Genomic DNA, 17241 nt, shown 5'->3' with positions numbered 1-17241 from the left:
CTGTATGCGTGTTTGTTTGTGCCATGTATGTGCATTGGGGTGCCACCTAAAATTAGCAGCATTGTGCCAATATGCGCATACACTGTGCGTTGTACCACCCATGCAAAAGTGTGAATGCGGTCCCAATGTTGGTCGTGTCCCATCTATAGTAAATATGTGATGACAATCTTGTGCCTCTCTCCCGACAGAAGGAAATGGACTCCATGGAGGATATTTACCTGTCCACACGGAAGGTTAAAGAACTGTCTGTGATTGACGGCCGGCGGGCGCAGAACTGCGTCATTCTGCTCTCAAAGTAAGTTGCCTGCTAACAATCACTAATCACATTCTGCGATGTCTCCTAAAGATTTACTGCTGTTATGGTTGTTGTGACGGGAGTCTCTTTGGTTGGGGGGCTTGTGGAACCCAGATTACTTTAGAGAGGTCTGGAAACTCCTTGACCAGCTTCCCGGTCTTTCTTATGTGTAAGTCACCCTGTGTCTATTAGGGGCACAGGGTGACCAAGAACCCCAGTTGGGTCTGCACTAATCAGACTCACTGTACAACTACACTGGACTCAGCATTTCCTGTTACCCCGGTTTTCCTGGGTTCTATATGTGTGGTTTGTGTTGAAAGAGCGAAGGGCCTCTTTCACTTGGGACAATAATATTTCTGGACAATATCCCTCAGGAAATATATAAAGATAAACAATTTGACTTTTCAGATTGCTAGAATATTGCAGGAGTGTCTCATAGACCCTTGTTTAGATAGTGAGGTGGGGTGCGGTTTGTTATTGTTGAGTACCTGTATCCCATTGTTCTATTGTTTCTGTCTGCCTTAAGATCAACCTATTATGGGATGTATATGTGTATGTGGATTGGCTGCTAAGGGGGAGGAGGGTTGTCCCAAAGTGTATATCTCTTTGTGCCTATGTTTGAATAAACAGTTTTGATTCTGGTTATCCCATTGTTCTATTGTTTCTCTCTGCCTTAAGATCAACCTATAATGGGATGTATATGTGTATGTGGATTGGCTGCTAAGGGGGAGGGGGTTGTCCCAAAAGGTATATCTCTTTGTGCCTGTGTTTGAATAAACAGTTTTGATTCTGGTTATCCCATTGTTCTATTGTTTCTGTCTGCCTTAAGATCAACCTATTATGGGATGTGTATGTGGATTGGCTGCTAAGGGGGAGGGGGGTTGTCCCAAAGTGTATATCTCTTTGTGCCTGTGTTTGAATAAGCAGTTTTGATTCTGGTTCACTTCAAAGCTTGTACTGTCGAGTTCTTGGGGTAACTATAGCCAGATTCACGGATCTCGTGTTCCAGAGCTTAGGAAGCAGCTTCTTGGCAGAGATACCCAGTCGGGGTGTCCGGAGTCCGTCACAGCTTTAGCCCAGGGAATATAGTAAGCCAGCTCAGAAGTAGGGACGAGCAAATCTTCCCCTTGGCTTGGTGAACCCAATGTGAAGACTGTGAACTCTAAACTTATCCAAAAAAATGTAAATGAAAAAAATAAACCCACATAATAAGCATTAAAAAAATGTAATTAAAGTGGTTGATTGTCCAAAGAGCTAGCAATCAGAAATAAAGTACTAATCATTCCTTATGCAGGTTGCCGGATTTCCCTACAGTACTGCCGCTTCCAATACATTGACACTATGGTTGCCCTGCCTATAAAAGAGGGGTTTGGCACATAACAAAGCCCCCATCATTGGGCAGTTCTAAGCCAGCTGACCTACCTTCAAATGTCCTTGCAGTGCGTTATCATTACGATGAATTAGGGCTGGCGGGTATGTAAACTGCAAAGGGGCTGGGTTCACCTTTAACCCCATGGTAGACCCAATCCAAAATCTCATCCCTGTTAAGAAGTTACAAAGTGTGTCTACACACATCACTTCTATTCCTTCATACCAGGGGTCTCCAAGCTTTCTGAATAAAGGGACAGTTTACTGTCCTTTAGACTTTGAGGGGGCTGGACTGTGGCCAGGGGGAGTAGAAAATGCCCTGGCCTCAATGGGAGTAAAGAATGCCCTATCATTGGTATTAGTGGGAGGAATAGTGCCCCATTGTTAGTAATAGGGAAAGAAATAGTGCCCCATCATTGGTGTCAGTGGGAAGAATTGTGCCCCATTGTTGGGGTCAGTGGGAAGAATTGTGTCAGCGGGAATAATTGTGCCCCATTGTTGGGGTCAGTGGGAGGAATTGTGCCCCATCATTGGTGTCAGTGTGAAGAATAGTACTCCATTGTTGGGGTCAGCCGTAGGAATAGTGCCCCATTGTTGGGGTCAGCCATAGGAATAGTGCCCCATTGTTGGGGTCAGTGGTAGGAATAATGCCCCATTGTTGGGGTCAGTGGTAGGAATAGTGCCCCATTGTTGTGGTCTTTGGTAGGAATAGTGCCCCATCATTGGTGTCAGTGGGAAGAATAGTACCACATTGTTGGGGTGAGTGGTAGGAATAGTACCCCATTATTGGTGTCAGTGGTAGGAATAGTGCCCCATTGTTGGGGTCAGTGGTAGGAATAGTGCCACATTGTTTGGGGGTCAGTGGTAGGAATAGTGCCCCATCATTGGTGTCAGTGGGAAGAATAGTACCACATTGTTGGGGTCAGTGGGAGGAATAGTGCCAAATTGTCGGGGGTCAGTGGGAGGAATAGTACCCCATTGTTGGGGTCAGTGAAAGGAATAGTACCCCATTGTTGGGGTCAGTGGGAGGAATAGTACCCCATTGTTTGGATGTGTGGAGACCACTGCTTTATACTATTGGAATCATGAGGCTCCTCTTTGGTGCAGCCGTCCCTGGTATATTTATGAATTAAAGAGACCCTGTCACCAAGCCATCAATTTCAGCAACGATCTTCCTATAAGATTATTTGTGCATTTAAGGTATTTTCTGCATGTTATTTTCACGTAAAAGCCTCCCTTGTGTAGACATCTAAAAGCCTTGAGAATGCTTCTGGGTGCCACCATCTTGAATGTGATATCAGCAGCCCCAACAGATAGAAAATATAGTATTCCCCCTTCACTTCTCCCCGTGGTAGCTACATTTGAGGTTATGCGGGAGAGGGAAGAGGAAGGATGGAGGAGCTGGGCCAGCACAGACAGTAATTACACACTCCCAGATGAGGAGAGGGCTATCACGTGCAATGAGAAAAGGGGCTGTGCTAGGGAATTGACTCATTCTGGAATAGGATGTGAGGAGGAGCTGGGCCAGCACGGGGCGGTTCTATTTTAGAATTGGTGGAGTTAAGGAGAGCAAGTCACGCTCCTGCTCCTGTGTGGCTTGGTGCAGTTGAGGATTGCCCTAGGTACTGGCACCCATGATACATAAGAGAGGGAGGGGGGGAGGGGAGAGCAACATAACTTCTTCCCATCTCACCCACAGCAGCCAATCAGAAGTCGCCTCTCATAGCTCTGGAGGTTCTAGACTGATATAAGCTGAGATCTGGTTTGCTGACAGTTGGTGCTCTCCGCTCTGCGCTATTGCTTCTCAAATCGCTCTTTAATAGGTCTGCACGTCTCTTTAATGACATCGTATATTCGCAGGAACATGGCGGCTACTAAGGCAGCAGCACATCTGGTTCATCTTGAAGGAGCCGTAAACGCTGCAGATTGTGTTTCTAATTGCAGGCGACCAGCTGGATCTAATTGCCGTGAACGGCACATAAATCTCTGCGGTTAATTGGCCCTCTATTTAGCCGAAACTGACACATTTTTCATTTGAAATTGCAGTTTCCATTCATTAAGATTTTTCCTCTTAAATATACAGTGAACGGGAGCTGGAGGTCTCAGGAATAATGAAGAGAAGGCTCTGCGTTCCGTGCAGCCAGCACCGTATTCCGTCTCTATTCACCTGACATTAAAGTGTCAGTAAAATCCTCAAAATACCCTGAGAAATGTAACATTGTGTTGTGTTCTTTTACTTTTTTATTGCAATCTACTGCATATTCTACTACATATATTTATATCCTGCCAGTGACTTCTTTCTGGTTGTTGGTGGTAACGATCTGCGGGCTCATGTACCCTCTAAAGTAGTGCCACCGTTTATGCACATGATCTAGATTAGTGGTCTCCAGACTGCGGCCAGGGGCCAGATGGAGCCCTTTGCTTGCCTATATCTGCCTCTTGACGCACTATTCCTCCTACTGATACCAACAATGCGGGCATAATTCTTCCTACTGACACCGACGATTGAGCACTATTCCTCCCACTAATGCCAATTATGGGCATGCTTCCATCCACTGACACCCATGATTGGGCACTAATTGTCCCATTTGCACCAATGACGGGGCACTATTCCTCCAACTGACACCAATGATGGGGCACCTTTCTACCCATTGACACCAATGATGAGGCTCTATTCCTCCCACTGACACCAATGATGAGGCTCTATTCCTCCCACTGAGACCAATGATGGGGCACTATTCTTCCAACTGACACCAATGATGGGGCACCTTTCTACCCACTGACACCAATGATGAGGCTATTCCTCCCATTGGCACCAATGATAGGGCACTATTCCTCCAACTGACACCAATGATAGGGCTCTATTGATCTTTTATTGAAAAGAATCAAGCAACATATTTTATACAAAAGTAAAAAACAGAACTATAGTACAATATTCCAACAGAAAAAAACAAAGGAATACACATCCATGTGCAGAATATATACAATATATACATAATCCACTTCCAACATTCTTAGAAAACTATTTACATAAAGCAGCAGAGAGGGCCTAAGAGGCACAACCCATCACCTATGTATGCAGCCATTTATCAAAAACTGAACATTAAGAAAAAATCTAGGGTGATAAGAGACAGAAAGCCACACCCGGGAAAGAGACTCCTGGCAGTCAGGGAGGCTTGAAACCCCTCCACGCCTTCAGCCAAGCCCTCTGACCCCACTTGTCTCTCTCAAGCGCCCGAATCTTCCCCACCTCATGCAGAATGTCACACACCACCACCTGAATAGGAAGGATTTTACGCCGAAGGGTGACCTGACACCGTGCGTTCCATGTGTAATAACGGACTACTAAACTAACTAAAAAAAAGTGTATCTAAACAAAAGCCCCCACCAGTATTGAATGCTCCGTACACCCACTCAGCATAACCCAGCCTGGAGAGGAAAGGAACACAGAGGGCCCGCCCCACCTGTTTGTATACCTCTATGTTAAAAGGGCAACGAAGCAGAAAATGGTCCATAGTCTCCTCCTCACCTGCACATTCCTCCCGAGGACAACCACGATCCATCCCACTGCGGAATTTCAAATTGCCCTGAACATAGAGCCTCCCGTGGAAGCACAACCAGGCCAGATCCCTGAATTTAAGGGGGACTCTAGCCAAATTAATCAATCTTAACCCTTCCCTCAAAATTGGGCCTGGGCAATCCCTTAAGGCCAGTGGGTCATGAAAGACTTCACTCAAGACTCGGCTCATAAGGACTTTCCTCGGAGCGGATCTGAGATCTTCAGCCGACAGTCGCCACTGCCGCAGCAACTTCAGACACGGAGCGACATAGGCTGGGAGCTGACCACGATGACCCCTGAGATTCTTCACTTGCCCACCTTCTTCCCAAAGTCGCAGAAAAGGCCTAAACCAAGATCTAAACATGCCTGCCCATCCAGGAGGTTCCACTGCAAGCATACTACCAATGTTAAACTTGAGAAATAGCAGTGAAAAGAAAAGAACGGGGTTGACCATACCTAAGCCACCCTCCCTCCTGGATAGATAGGTGACATTCCTCTTGATGGGGTTCAGTCTGTTCCCCCACAGCATCTGGAAGAACACACTATAGATCCTAGCATAGAGAGACACTGGCAAGATGCAGACAGGGCTGACATACAAGAAGATCGGTATCAGGTAAGTCTTAATCAGATCAACCCTTTCCCTCAGAGATAACTTCCATCTCTTCCAGCTGACCACCTTAGTATTGGCAACTTCCAGCCTGCCTTCCCAGTTTTTGAGGCCATAATCGCCAGGTCCAAATTCAATGCCTAATATCTTAATTTTTTCCTGGGGCACTGGAAAGGTGTCCGGGAGATCAAACCCCTCACCTTCCTTTCCCATCCAAAAAACTTCACTCTTTTCCTGATTGATCTTGGAGCCTGATGCTTCAGAGTACCGTGATGTCAGAGAGACCACCTCCTCCGCTTCATCTGTCCCAGTGACAATCACTGACACATCATCCGCATAGGCAACAACCCTCAAAGGCGGCTCACCCGGGATTCCCACTGGTACCCCACACAACATGCTGCTCTCTAGCCTCCTGATGAAGGGGTCGATTGCAAACACATAGAGCAGGGGACTCAGCGGACAACCCTGGCGCACCCCAGAACCAACCTCAAAGGACTGTCCAACCCAACCATTAACAAGAGGGAAGCTTTCTGCCCCCTTATACAAAACTTTTAACCAACCGACAAAACCACCCGGCAGACCGTACTTACTAAAGAGCAACCACAGGTACTCATGGTTGACATGATCAAAAGCCTTTGCCTGATCCAATGCCAGTAGATACTTTCCCCAGCCTGCAGCCCTGCACTGCTCCAAGGCCTCCCGGACAGCTAAAACCGCTGTGAAGGTGCTCCTACCCTGGATCGAACAGTGCTGATGGCGAGAAAGCAAAGACTCTGCTACTGCCGATAGGCGCCAGAAAAGTATCTTCGCCAGCACCTTTCTATCGACATTGAGAAGGCTGATGGGGCGCCAATTCTCAATCATCGAAGGATCTTTACCTTTTGAAAGAAGAATCACAGCTGAGTGTCTCATGGAAGGGGGAAGCACCCCCTCCGCAAGACAACTGTTAAAAACCTCTACCAAATGTGGGGCCAGAATAGACTTAAAGGCTTTGTAAAACTCAGCCGTCAGACCATCCGGTCCAAGTGACTTTATGATGGCAAGCTGTTCAATTGCCCTCGTCACCTCTTCAACTGTGATCTCTTCTGTCAAATTCATCAAAGGGACATCTCCACCATTTAGACCTGGAGTAGAGTCCAAAAAGCTTTCCATCTTGTCTCGGTCAAGCTCTTTCCTCCCAAGAAGTTCAGCATAAAAAGACCTCACGACCTCCAGGATCCCTGACCTGGACTTTGTCAAGGAACCTGTACTATCCTTAAGGCCAACGACCATCTTAACAGCTACACCCTGTTTGCAGTTCTGGTAAGGGTCAGGCGAGTGGTATTTCCCATAGTCCCGCTCCAGAACCAAAGAGGTATGCCGGTCATATTGACACTTCCTGAGGAGGATTTTCACTTCAGAGATTGCCCCAGGATCTCCTCCTCTCGAGACAAGAATATCCAGCTTCCTCCGCAAACGTTGGTAGGTCATGTATCTATTAAACTGTTTTTTATTGGCTAGGCCCCTGAAGAATCCAGCAATCCTCTTTTTGGTCAGCTCCCACCACTCAGCCTTGCTGCTACAAAAGTCCAGGATGGTCACCTGTGCCTGAAAGAATTCCTCAAAGGATTGTCTAACATGTTCTTCCTCAAGGAGAGTCGAATTTAATCTCCAGATGCCTTTGCCCCTCTGAGGGAAGTCTGAAGCATTCAAGACCACAGATAGCATACAGTGATCAGAGAACTCCACTGCACCACTGGGGGTGAGAAAGCAGAGGCCTCCTTCAAAAAAAAACCTATCTATTCTACTCTGACTATTACCTCGATGAAATGTGAACCCTGTGTCATCCGGAAGGTGCTTAATGTGCACATCCACAAGACCAGCATCCCTAACCATACTATTTAAAAAAACGCTATCATATCCCAGCCGGTCATTGAAGTCCTTCCTGTCCTTGGGCCTAGTCACAGTATTAAAGTCACCTCCAAAAACCACTTGCCGGGATGTAAAAAGAAATGGCTTGATCCTTGTAAAAAGGCATTTCCTGTCCCACTTTGTGTGCGGCCCATAAATATTAATTAGGCGCAGGTCCTGCCCTCCCACAAGAACGTCTAAGACCATACATCTCCCAATCTCCACCTCAATAACCAGCCGGACAGTTACCATGCCGGTTTTAAACAACACCGCCACCCCGCCGTAAGGCTCGGCCGCAAGAGACCAGTAAGATGGACCATACCTCCACTCTCTCTTGGCCATATGAATATCTGCCAAGGAGGTGAGCCTAGTCTTCTGCAAAAATAAAATTTCAGCATCTAATTGGCTGAACAAAAAGAAGGCCATAGAACGAGCTCTTACTGACTTAATACTGGCGACATTTATTGTCACCACTTTTAACGGAGGGGGAACCGCCATTTGGGTTATTGAGTGGATTGCTTCTTAGCTCCCCTCTGCTGCTCATCACCAGAAGCCTCTCTCTTTCTTGAAGCCTCCTCCAACTCCATTTCAATTTCTGAATTCTGCTCAGAAGAATCCCCAGATGAGGAGATATCCCAAGCAGAAGCCCTAGAACGGTTGGGGACAGACACTGGGGCATCCTGTCCCTGTTCCGTCCTCACCGTCTGTCTCTTCCGCCTCACAACCTTCCTTCTCTCCTCCAGGTACTGCAGGTCAGATTCAGAGATGCTTTCATCTCTTGTTTTCTTCTTCTTCTTTGAAGTATTCACAGAAGACTTCTTTACAGAGGAAGCCGCAGCAGCACCCTTTTTGGTACCCTCTACCACTCCTGGTGGGTGGGGGGCTTCTTTAAGGTCACACTTAGGAAGGGAAGATTTATCGGGAATAACTGACTTGGGGGGCACAGACTTGGAAGGTTCTGACACATGAGGAGCAGGGACAGTAGGCTGGGGGGACACAGGGACAGACACAGAAGGAATACTTACAGATACAGGAGGGGTGGGCACAGGGACTGGGGAGGGATCCTGAACAAGACCAGGGGGGTCAGTCACCGCAGAGGAGGGTGGTACACCAGGGGCCTCATCCTCCATCCTGTCCAGCCTTAAGAGGTCATCTATCACCTCTCTATCCATATTATGCAAGGCTTCAGGACATCGGCTGTAGGGGTGGCCAAGGCGCAGGCACAGGTTGCACCTTATCGCCTGGGTGCAGTCCCTGGCCTCATGACCCTGCCCCCGACACACTGAACAGATCAGAGCTGAACAAGAGGAGCTAAAATGCCCCTTTTCTCCACAGCGGTGACACAGTTTTGGCTGACCGGGATAAACAATGGTCATCCTATCCCTCCCTATAAAGGCAGAGGAGGGCAGGTGACGGACAACATTCCCATCCCTAGCCAACCTGACCGTTACCGACCAACCCCCGGTCCAGATGCCACGCTCATCATAAATTTTATCTGGCCTGGTCAAAACATCCCCATAATTTCTCAACCAGACCTCTAAGTCCCGAGCAGGAACACTCTCATTTGTGAGGATAATAGTGATTTTCTTTACTGTTGACCTTTGGGAAACTGCCACTGGCACCAGACCTTCCCATTCGGGTCTTGACCTGCACCGAGCCATATATCGTTCCCAGAACAGGTCAAGACCCTCTGGTCTGGTGAAACTAACCGTGTACTCCCGACTTCCAGCCACATGTATCAAGGCATATAGGTCATTAGCCCCAAAACCCATATCCAAGATCAGGTCCACAACCATACGCCGTGCTACAGGGACTGCACCACCTTCCCATTTAAGGAGGACTACGTTCCGCCTTGGACCCCCAGCAGGAGCCATAGACCCAAGACCAGATCCAATGGTGTTCATAGTGGCAGCCTGCAAGGGAAAACCCCGATTGGAAGCGGAGCTCCTCCTTGATTGTATTCCTGGCTTGATGATATTGCCAGGAGCACAGCTTACCACCTGTGCAAATGTAGGCTTATTAGGGCCAAGACCCCACACTGATGTCACATTATCAGGTACATTTCTATTATTATTTCCAGCTTGGCCTAAATCAGCAGCATTATCAGTTGCACATACAATGGTGGGTCCCACCACACCTGCAATGTTATTAGGTGTAGTTACTGTTTCTAATGCAGTACCAAATGCTTCCTGCTGCTGCGCTGTAGAGTCCTGGTTAGTTATTACTGAGACAGTTTTGGGCTCAGCAGAAGCAGGGTTAATCGGCTCCTCTGGGTTTTGTAGTTCCTGAGCAGAAATGTCATTTTTTAAACGTAACATTTTCTCAGCAGGCAAAGCATTGCTGAGCACAGTGGTATCATCCTGGGTGTCACTGGGAAAAACCTCATTATTAGGCAAGGTGCTAAAAGGCACAAAAACAGTTTTGTCTATTACCTGAGACTTGATAACCTTTATCTTATCAGGTACATGATCCGGCAAGTCCTCCACATCACCAAACACCAGCTTATCTCCCTGTACTGGAGACTCCATTACCTGGATTACCTTTAGCATGCCTCCTGAGCCCTGAGATGGCAATGGGCTGCTTACCTCACCTTGAGGGGGAAGGGGGTCAGAACATGGGGTCTCCTCCTCCACCTCCATCTTTGCAAACCTTCGGTCGTTGCTAAACTTCTCCCTGAAGGGACCATCCCTGCCTTCCATCATGGCCACGATGGTTTCCTGATGTTCCACACGGACCTTAGCTAATTGGACCTCTGAATCCATGGATCCGCGGTTCTTGCTGAACAAGCCTTCACGCTGCTTTCTCAGGCGCTTTAAATCCGCTCTAAGCTTGTAGAGCTTGTCTCTTTCCTTATTGAGGACTTTGATCCCGGCCACCACTCGCTCCCGAATGGATCCAGCATCTTCATCCTCACCAGGTGCAGAGAGATCACCAACCACGGCTTGTCCAGGAGCAGGGGTGCCATCCATCCGACCAGGGGATGGCTGAGAGCCTCCAGCAGGAGAGGCCCCGCTGGCCTGCATGGCCTCCCCAGGAAGGAGCCAGCAGGGCTGGGAGGGATTTCACCTCACTCCCCTCTCAAACAGATCACCTGGAGCAGCTCCAGACACACAGCCAGAGAACCTTGCAGCAGCCACACCCGAAGCTGAATGATGGGAAACGACTCCTCCCACTGACAGCAATGATGGGACACTATTCCTCCCACTTATTCCAATGATGGGGCACTATTCCTCCAACTGACACCAATGATGAGGCACTATTTTTCCCATTGGCACCAATGATGGGGCACTATTCCTCCCACTAATACAAATGATGGGGCACCTTTCTACCCACTGACACCAATGATGGGGCTCTATTCCTCCCATTAGCACAAATGATGGAGCACTATTGCTCCAACTGACACCAATGATGGGGAACTATTCCTCCAACTGATACCAATGATGGGGCAATATTCCTTCCACTGACACCAATGATGGGGCACTATTCCTCCCACTGACACCAATGATGGGACACTATTCCTCACACTGACACCAATGATGGGGCACTATTCTTCCCACTGACAGCAATGATGGGGCACTATTCCTCCCACTGACACCAATGATGGGGCACTATTCTTCCCACTGACAGCAATGATGGGGGACTATTCCTCCAACTGATACCAATGATGGGGCACTATTCGCGCTTACACCAACATTGGGGCATTATTCCTCCCACTATATATGTGGCATTATTTCCCCCTAATGACATTAGGACATTTTCTACTCAGTCTAAAGTCTTGAAGGACAGTAAACTGGCCCTTTGTTTAGAAAGTTTGGAGCCCTCTGCTCTAACTCACAAAGGCATGTCTATGGCTTGTGCTGTCCATACACTGGCAGATTTCTGAAAGAATGTTTGCACTAAACATCTCCTCAGTACATTTGATAATGTCAATTTAGGATTAACTCAGGCGAACTCCTTTGATTTTTCTGATCACTGTGGTCGAAAATAAATTTTGATTAGACCCCACTAGCCATTAGAAATTCAAACAAAGGTTCCAAAAAATGAAAATATTTGAACAAAGTGTGTGTGGCACTTCCGGGCAGGGGGCGCGCGGCGGCGGTGCCATGGCTGTGCTGTAATAAGACACAACACAAGCCGATCAGCGGATGCCGGCCAATAGATGTCCCCTGGCACCTGCTGATCGGCCAAGAGAGAAACCGTACAGAGCTCTGTTCTGTCAGCAGACTTGTGATGGATTTTCTTTCCCTGCAAAACTATAAAATCCATCACTTCCCTTAGTAAAAGCAGCACATATAATAAACAAAAACACATTTAACTGCTTGCCGACCGCCCACCACAAATATACTGTGACAGGCTGGCTCGGCTGCGAGAATTGATATAAAAATCGATATATCGTATGGGTACGTCGGTTCGCGGGAGCGGTCCTGGGGGCGAGCGCACGCTGGCGGCGGTGCGTGCCCCCCCCCACTAGGCAGCGGGGATGCCGATCCATGGGACCGGTGGCACCGATTGCCACCGGGCACCCGCGAGCGCTCCGCACTGAGAAAGAACGACGGTCTGCTGTTGTAAACACAGCAGACCGTTGTTCTCTCTGGAATCAATACAGAGCTTCTGTGTTCCTCCTATTTAGGATCACAGGTCTCTGTATTGATTTCACAAGCCCACCCCCCTCACAGTTAGAAAACACCCCCTAGGCTCACACTTAACCCTTTGGCCACCACTGGATTGACCCTTTCTCTGCCAGTGTCATTATTACAGTGACAGTGCATATTTTTAGCTCTGATTACTGTAGTAATGTCACTGGTCCCCTCCAAAAGTGTCAAAAATGTCAGTTAGGGGTTCTTGATTTCACAAGCCCATCCCCCTCACAGTTAGAAAACTCCCCCTAGCCTCACACTTAACCCTTTGGCCACCACTGGATTGACCCTTTCCCTGCCAGTGTCATTATTACAGTAACAGTGCATATTTTTAGCACTGATTACTGTAGTAATGTCACTGGTCCCCCCCCAAAAGTGTCAAAAATGTCAGTTAGGGGTTCGATCTGTCCGCCGCAATGTCGAAGTCCCGCTAAAAATCACAGATCGCTGCCATTGCTAGTAAAAGAATAAAAAATTAAATAAAAATGACATAAATCTTTCCCCTAGTTTGTAGACGCGATAACTTTTGCGCAAACCAATCAAAATTATTGCGATTTATTTATTTTTTTACCAAAATTTGTAGCAGAATACAAATTGGCATAAAAGGATAAAAAATTTTGATTTAATTTTTTTTTTTTTTGGGAATGTTATATAGCAGAATGTGAAAAATATTTTTATTTTTTTTCCAGAATTGTCGCTCTTTTTTTGTTTATAAAAAATAAAAATCGCACAGGTGATCAAACACCGCCAAAAGAAAGCTCTATTTGTGGGGAAAAAATGACATCAATTTTATTTGGGTACAACGTTGCATGACCGCGCAATTGTATGTTAAATTAACGCAGTGCTGAATCGCAAAAAAATGGCCTGGTCATTAAGGGGGAAAATCCTTCTGGTCCAGAAGTGGTTAAACTTTTGTTCGCCCTAGATGTGTAACCCCTTCCCTGCCAGTGTCATTAGTACAGTGACAGTGCTTTTTTTTAGCACTGATCACTGTATTAGGGTCACCACAAATTGTCAAAAGTGTCAGTTAGTGTCCAGACTGTCCGCTGCCGTATCGCAGTCCCGCTATAAGTCGCTGATCACTGCCATTACCAGTAAAAAATTAATAAATAAAAATTCCTATATATATATATATACTGTATGTATATATACCATAGTTTGTAGACTCTATGGGGGAGATTTACTAAAACTGGAGCACTCAGAATCTGGTGCAGTTGTGCATGGTAGCCAATCAGCTTCTAACTTCAGCTTGTTCAATGAAGCTTTGACAGTAAAACGTGGAAGCTGATTGGTTTCTATGCAGAACTGCACCAGATTTTATATGCTCCAGTTTTAGTATAGGGAAGAAGGGAAGGGAAAAGTAGTTGTGGGGGTTTGCTATAGGCCACCTAACCAAGGGGAGGAGGTAGAGCTGGAATTTTTAGCACTAATAGGTAAAGCGGCAAAACTAGGATCAGTCATCATATTGGGGGACTTCAATTATCCCGACATTGACTGGGAAGAGGGGACTGCACACTCGCATAAGGCCCGGCTATTCACGGAAACCTTACAGGATAACTACATGTCGCAGTTGGTGGATTCCCCTACTAGAGAGAATGCTATCCTGGATCTATTGATCACTAATGACCCAGACATAATCTCGGAGGTAGGAGTCCAGGACAACCTGGGCTCTAGCGATCACAGGATGATCACATTTAGTATAAATAACAATATAAAAAGGCAAGTGGGGAACATAAGAACCCTAAACTTCAGAAGGGCAGACTTTCCAAAATTGTGCTCATTGATGGAAAGGGTAAACTGGGACCAAACCCTGGGATCCCTGACCACAGAGGAAAAATGGGAATGCTTTAGAACAATATTAAGCAAAGGCATCTTGCAGTGCATTCCTATGGGGAATAAATTTAGAAGAGACAAAGCCAAACCTGGCTGGCTAAACCGTAGCGTTAAAAAACTTATTAGGGGAAAAAAATTGGCCTTCAAGAAATATAAATCAGAGGGCACCGTATCGGCCTTCCAGCAATACAAGGAGGAAAATAAGAAGTGTAAACACGAAATCAAGATGGCTAAAATCAACTTTGAGAGACAAATAGCGGAGGATAGTAAAAAAAACCCAAAGAAATTCTTTAAATATATCAACAGCAAAAAAACTAGGGCAGAGCATATTGCACACATAATTAGCGATGATGGGGGGATGGTTACAGAGGACACTGAAAAAGCAACCGTGCTGAATTCTTTTTTCTCGTCAGTCTTTACGCAGGAAAAGGAAGGGTACACTGACCATGACTGTATGGTTAGTAGTAATACACAGGACTTGCCACTATGGCTAACAGAGGGGGAAATCAGGGAAAGACTGGATAAACTTAACACAAACAAATCACCAGGCCCGGATGGCGTACATCCGAGAGTGCTCAAGGAACTCAGTATGGTTATATCTAGACCACTGTTCCTGATCTTTGCTGAAAGTATTAGGACAGGAGATGTACCAGGGGATTGGAGGAAGGCTAACGTGATTCCGATATTCAAAAAGGGCCAGAGACATATCCCGGGAAATTATAGGCCTGTCAGTCTGACATCAATAATATGTAAACTTTTGGAGGGGATGATAAGGGACTATATCGTAGAGTATGCTAAGGACAACAACATCATCAGTAGTAACCAGCACGGGTTTACAAATGGGCGATCTTGTCAAACCAATCTCTTAGCATTCTACGAGGAAGTGAGCTGTGAGCTAGATAGGGGGAGACCAGTGGATGTGGTGTACTTGGATTTCGCTAAGGCGTTTGATACAGTTCCTCATAAGCGCTTAATTTATAAAATAAGGTCTGCAGGTATCGACAGCAGGGTTTGCTCTTGGATACGGAATTGGCTAAAAGGCCTTGTCCAAAGGGTAGTAATAAACAGCGCATACTCGGACTGGTCTGAGGTAGTAAGTGGGGTGCCCCAGGGCTCAGTCCTGGGACCAACCTTGTTCAATTTATTCATAAACAGCATTGAGGACGGGATCAGTAGTTCGTTATCAGTTTTTGCAGATGACACAAAATTGGCCAGGGCAATAACTGCACAGCATGAAGCAGATATCCTACAGAATGACCTGGACAAAATTACGGAGTGGGCAACGACATGGCAAATGAGGTTTAACGTGGAGAAGTGTAAGGTTTTGCACTTGGGGACCAAAAACATAAAAACACAATACATGTTAGGAGGGGAACCCTTGGGGTAATCAAAAATGGAGAAGGATCTGGGAGTCTTAGTTGATGATAGATTAGGCAACAGCATGCAATGCCAAGCGGCAGCTTCCAAAGCCAACAGAATATTAGCATGCATAAAGAAAGGGATGTATTCCAGAGATAAGACTATAATCCTTCCACTTTATAAAACTCTGGTCCGACCGCATCTGGAGTATTCTGTCCAGTTCTGGTCGCCAGTCCTCAGGAGGGATGTGTTGGAGCTGGAGAAAGTCCAGAGAAGGGCAACTAAACTGATTAGGGGGTTGGAGGACCTTACCTATGAAGAGCGGCTGCAATCGCTCGATTTATTTTCCCTGGAGAAAAGACGTCTGAGAGGGGACATGATAGCAATTTATAAATATCTTAATGGGGATCTCAGCTTAGAAGAAAAGCTGTTCATTCGAAGGAATTGCATGAGGACTCGAGGGCATACAATGCGATTAGAGGAGAAGCGTTTTAACCTCAGGCAACGTGGGGGGTTCTTTACTGTTAGGGCTACAAGATTGTGGAATTGTCTACCACAAGAGGTGGTTTCTGCGGGTAGTATGGTGACTTTCAAAAGACTCTTAGACTTACATCTCAAGGATCAGGAGATAAAGGGCTATGTTAGATGATTACAGTCACACACACCTACACAGGTTGAACTGGATGGACTATTGTCTTTATTCAACCTCACCTACTATGTAACTATGTAACTATGTAGTAAATCTCCCCCATAGAGTCTACAAACTATGATATATATATATATATATATATATATATATATATATAGGAATTTTTATTTATTTATTAACTTTTTACTGGTAAAATCAACCCCTATAACGTTTGCACTAACCAATTAATATACGCTTATTGGGATTTTTTTTTGCTCACAAAAAATATGTAGCAGAATACAAATTGGCCTAAATTTATGAAGAAATTAGATTTTTTTTTTTGTTTTTTTTTTAATGGGAATGTTTTATAGCAGAAATTAAAAAAATAATGTTTTTTTTTTTCCGAATAAATTTTTATTGGCTTATTATGGAAGAGCCCTGGGGCCATCATAAAAAAAATGTAAAAGATTTCTGAGTTTGAATTTTTTTTTTTTTTTTTTTTACAGAATTCTGAGTTTGAAAGTCAGAATTCTGAGATTAAAAGTCAGAATTCTGACTTTTAAACTCAGAACTCTGACTTTTTAATCTCAGAATTCTGACTTTTAAGCTCAGAATTCTGACTTTTAAGCTCAGAATTCTGACTTTTAAACTCAGAATTCTGACTTTTAAGCTCAGAATTCTGACTTTTAAACTCAGAATTCTGACTTTTAATCTCAGAATTGTGTTTAATAAATTATAGCATGGTCCAAACTTGTAATCTCACTATTCTGACTTGCAATTCTGACTTTTAATCTCAGAATTCTGACTTTCAAACTCAGAATTCTGTAAAAAAAAAAAAAAAAAAAATATATATATATATATATATATATATATATATATATATATATATATATATATATATATATATATATATATATATATATATATATATATATATATTATATATATATATATATATATATTTTTTTTTTTTTTTCAAACTCAGAAATCTTTGACTTTTTTTTATGATGGCCCCAGGGCTCTTCCATAGGTTTTCACATTACAAAACACAAGTCAAAACAGTAC

The 17241-nt window shown here is 45.2% G+C and overlaps 1 protein-coding gene across 2 annotated transcripts in view; it reads left to right on the top strand.

The window, feature by feature from the left end:
• Positions 1 to 17241, top strand: part of DAAM2 (dishevelled associated activator of morphogenesis 2) — a 342052-nt gene that overhangs the window by 248584 nt on the left and 76227 nt on the right. For both annotated transcript variants that reach the window (XM_082249299.1, XM_082249298.1), the window contains one exon: positions 189 to 295. In XM_082249299.1, coding sequence (XP_082105425.1) covers positions 189 to 295 — 107 coding nt within the window. The remainder of the gene's footprint in view (positions 1 to 188; positions 296 to 17241) is intronic.

Source organism: Pelophylax lessonae (assembly GCF_965119305.1).
Source record: "Pelophylax lessonae genome assembly, chromosome: 3".
NCBI lineage: Eukaryota > Metazoa > Chordata > Amphibia > Anura > Ranidae > Pelophylax > Pelophylax lessonae.
Note: the sequence above shows the minus strand (reverse complement) of the source record. Positions and strands in the feature narration are given on the sequence as shown.